Here is a 1540-nt window from a genome sequence, read left to right on the forward strand (position 1 = left end):
TTTGAGGTTTACACAGCTACATTCTCGCCTGAAAATATGTTAATCGTTTATTTTGTGACCCAGAAAGAATAATAAGAGTAATATTAAAACTAACTAGCTGCCGCCATTGTTGACAACTGAGCAGGGCCGCGCTATGAATTCTGGGACACAGCTTCTTCTTCTTCGGGGTTTAACGGCAGCTGGCATCCTTGTACATGCAGTGCTGCCATCTTCTGTTTCAGTCCGATATTACACTCTTAAATACTACTACTTATTCCTGTGTCTTTTGGAATCTTACAAAGCATCAAACGATGCGTCGACTATTAAATCAGTCGTCGACGATTTTAATAGTTGACGTAATCGTGACTAGCCGACTAATCGTGGTAGCCCTACTGACAAGCCTCAACATCTGTGACCAATGGAAGTTTTTCTCTAAGAAAAACCTGCAATTTTATTAGCAGCACTATTAATTATGAAGGGGAAATGGAGCTGCAAATCATCTGGATACAAATTTGACCCAAAGGAAACTTGTAGATGGAGAATAATAAAGGACCCATGACTAATCCCTGGGACACTCTACAGGATTAAAGGAGCACATGCTGTGTATAAAACAATACTCATGATCCAGTGTCTATGATGATGTTAACGTAAAATGAAGTGGTTAAAAGTCACAATGAAGCAATATCACTAGTAAGTTTTACTGGAATTTCCACATTTTCTATATAGATATAGATATCTATATCTATAGATATAGATATAGATATAGATATCTATAGATATAGATATATAGATTTGTCTGTTTCTATATCTAAATCTTGACAATAAATGAAGGTTTTCAGCTCAAACTGTACATGAAGCTGCTCAGGTCTGTGATCCAAAGTTGGCATTCAATGGCAAAATACAGCTTATCATGGAATATAAAGGGTCTCCTACTTTCCAGCTGAGTTCCCCGTTGTTTCCAGCTCCTATTCATCAGCTATTCATTCTCCCAGAGCAGGGTTAGAGTCCATTATGGTTTTACTCTGCAGCTCATATGATTTATAGATTTATAGATGAGTTGGACTTGAGAAGCTGTTATGCCTGATAGAACAGTGTGATATTCTTATTTACTGGCCTTGCACAGTTGGGCCTCCTCTTCAGTGATGTTTTTGTCAGTTCTCCAGCTGTGTAGTTATTTTCCCTCTAGCATGTGTGTGTCATTTCAAGTACATGTAACACAAGTCATTACGTGACATCCAGTCGATCTTCCCGGATGACCAGCAATCTGTGTATTAGAAGAGTCATGACACAAACACTTACTGAATTGTTGATTTCATTTTTCTGCCAAGGGTGGTGTGTGTTGGTGGAGATGGGATGTTCAGTGAGGTCCTTCACGGGCTGGTTGCCAGGACGCAAAATGACCACGGTGTTGACCAGAACCAACCGGATGCTGAATTGGTGCCATGTTCTTTACGGATAGGAATCATTCCTGCAGGTGAGCTTTGGGAATCATGTCACTATGAAAAATGCGTGGGAAATCTGCTCTATATGTATTGTACAGACAGAGTGGCATCAGTCTCTT

The 1540-nt window shown here is 39.7% G+C and overlaps 1 protein-coding gene across 1 annotated transcript in view; it reads left to right on the forward strand.

Moving 5' to 3' along the window:
* cerk (ceramide kinase) overlaps positions 1 to 1540 on the forward strand; it is a 49950-nt gene that overhangs the window by 23656 nt on the left and 24754 nt on the right. Inside the window, exon 6 of the mRNA XM_042217855.1 lies at positions 1308 to 1453. Within this exon, the coding sequence (XP_042073789.1) occupies positions 1308 to 1453 (146 nt within the window). The remainder of the gene's footprint in view (positions 1 to 1307; positions 1454 to 1540) is intronic.

Source organism: Haplochromis burtoni, unplaced genomic scaffold, assembly GCF_018398535.1.
Source record: "Haplochromis burtoni strain Fernald_Lab_line unplaced genomic scaffold, NCSU_Asbu1 Contig_14, whole genome shotgun sequence".
NCBI classification, from domain to species: Eukaryota; Metazoa; Chordata; class Actinopteri; order Cichliformes; family Cichlidae; genus Haplochromis; species Haplochromis burtoni.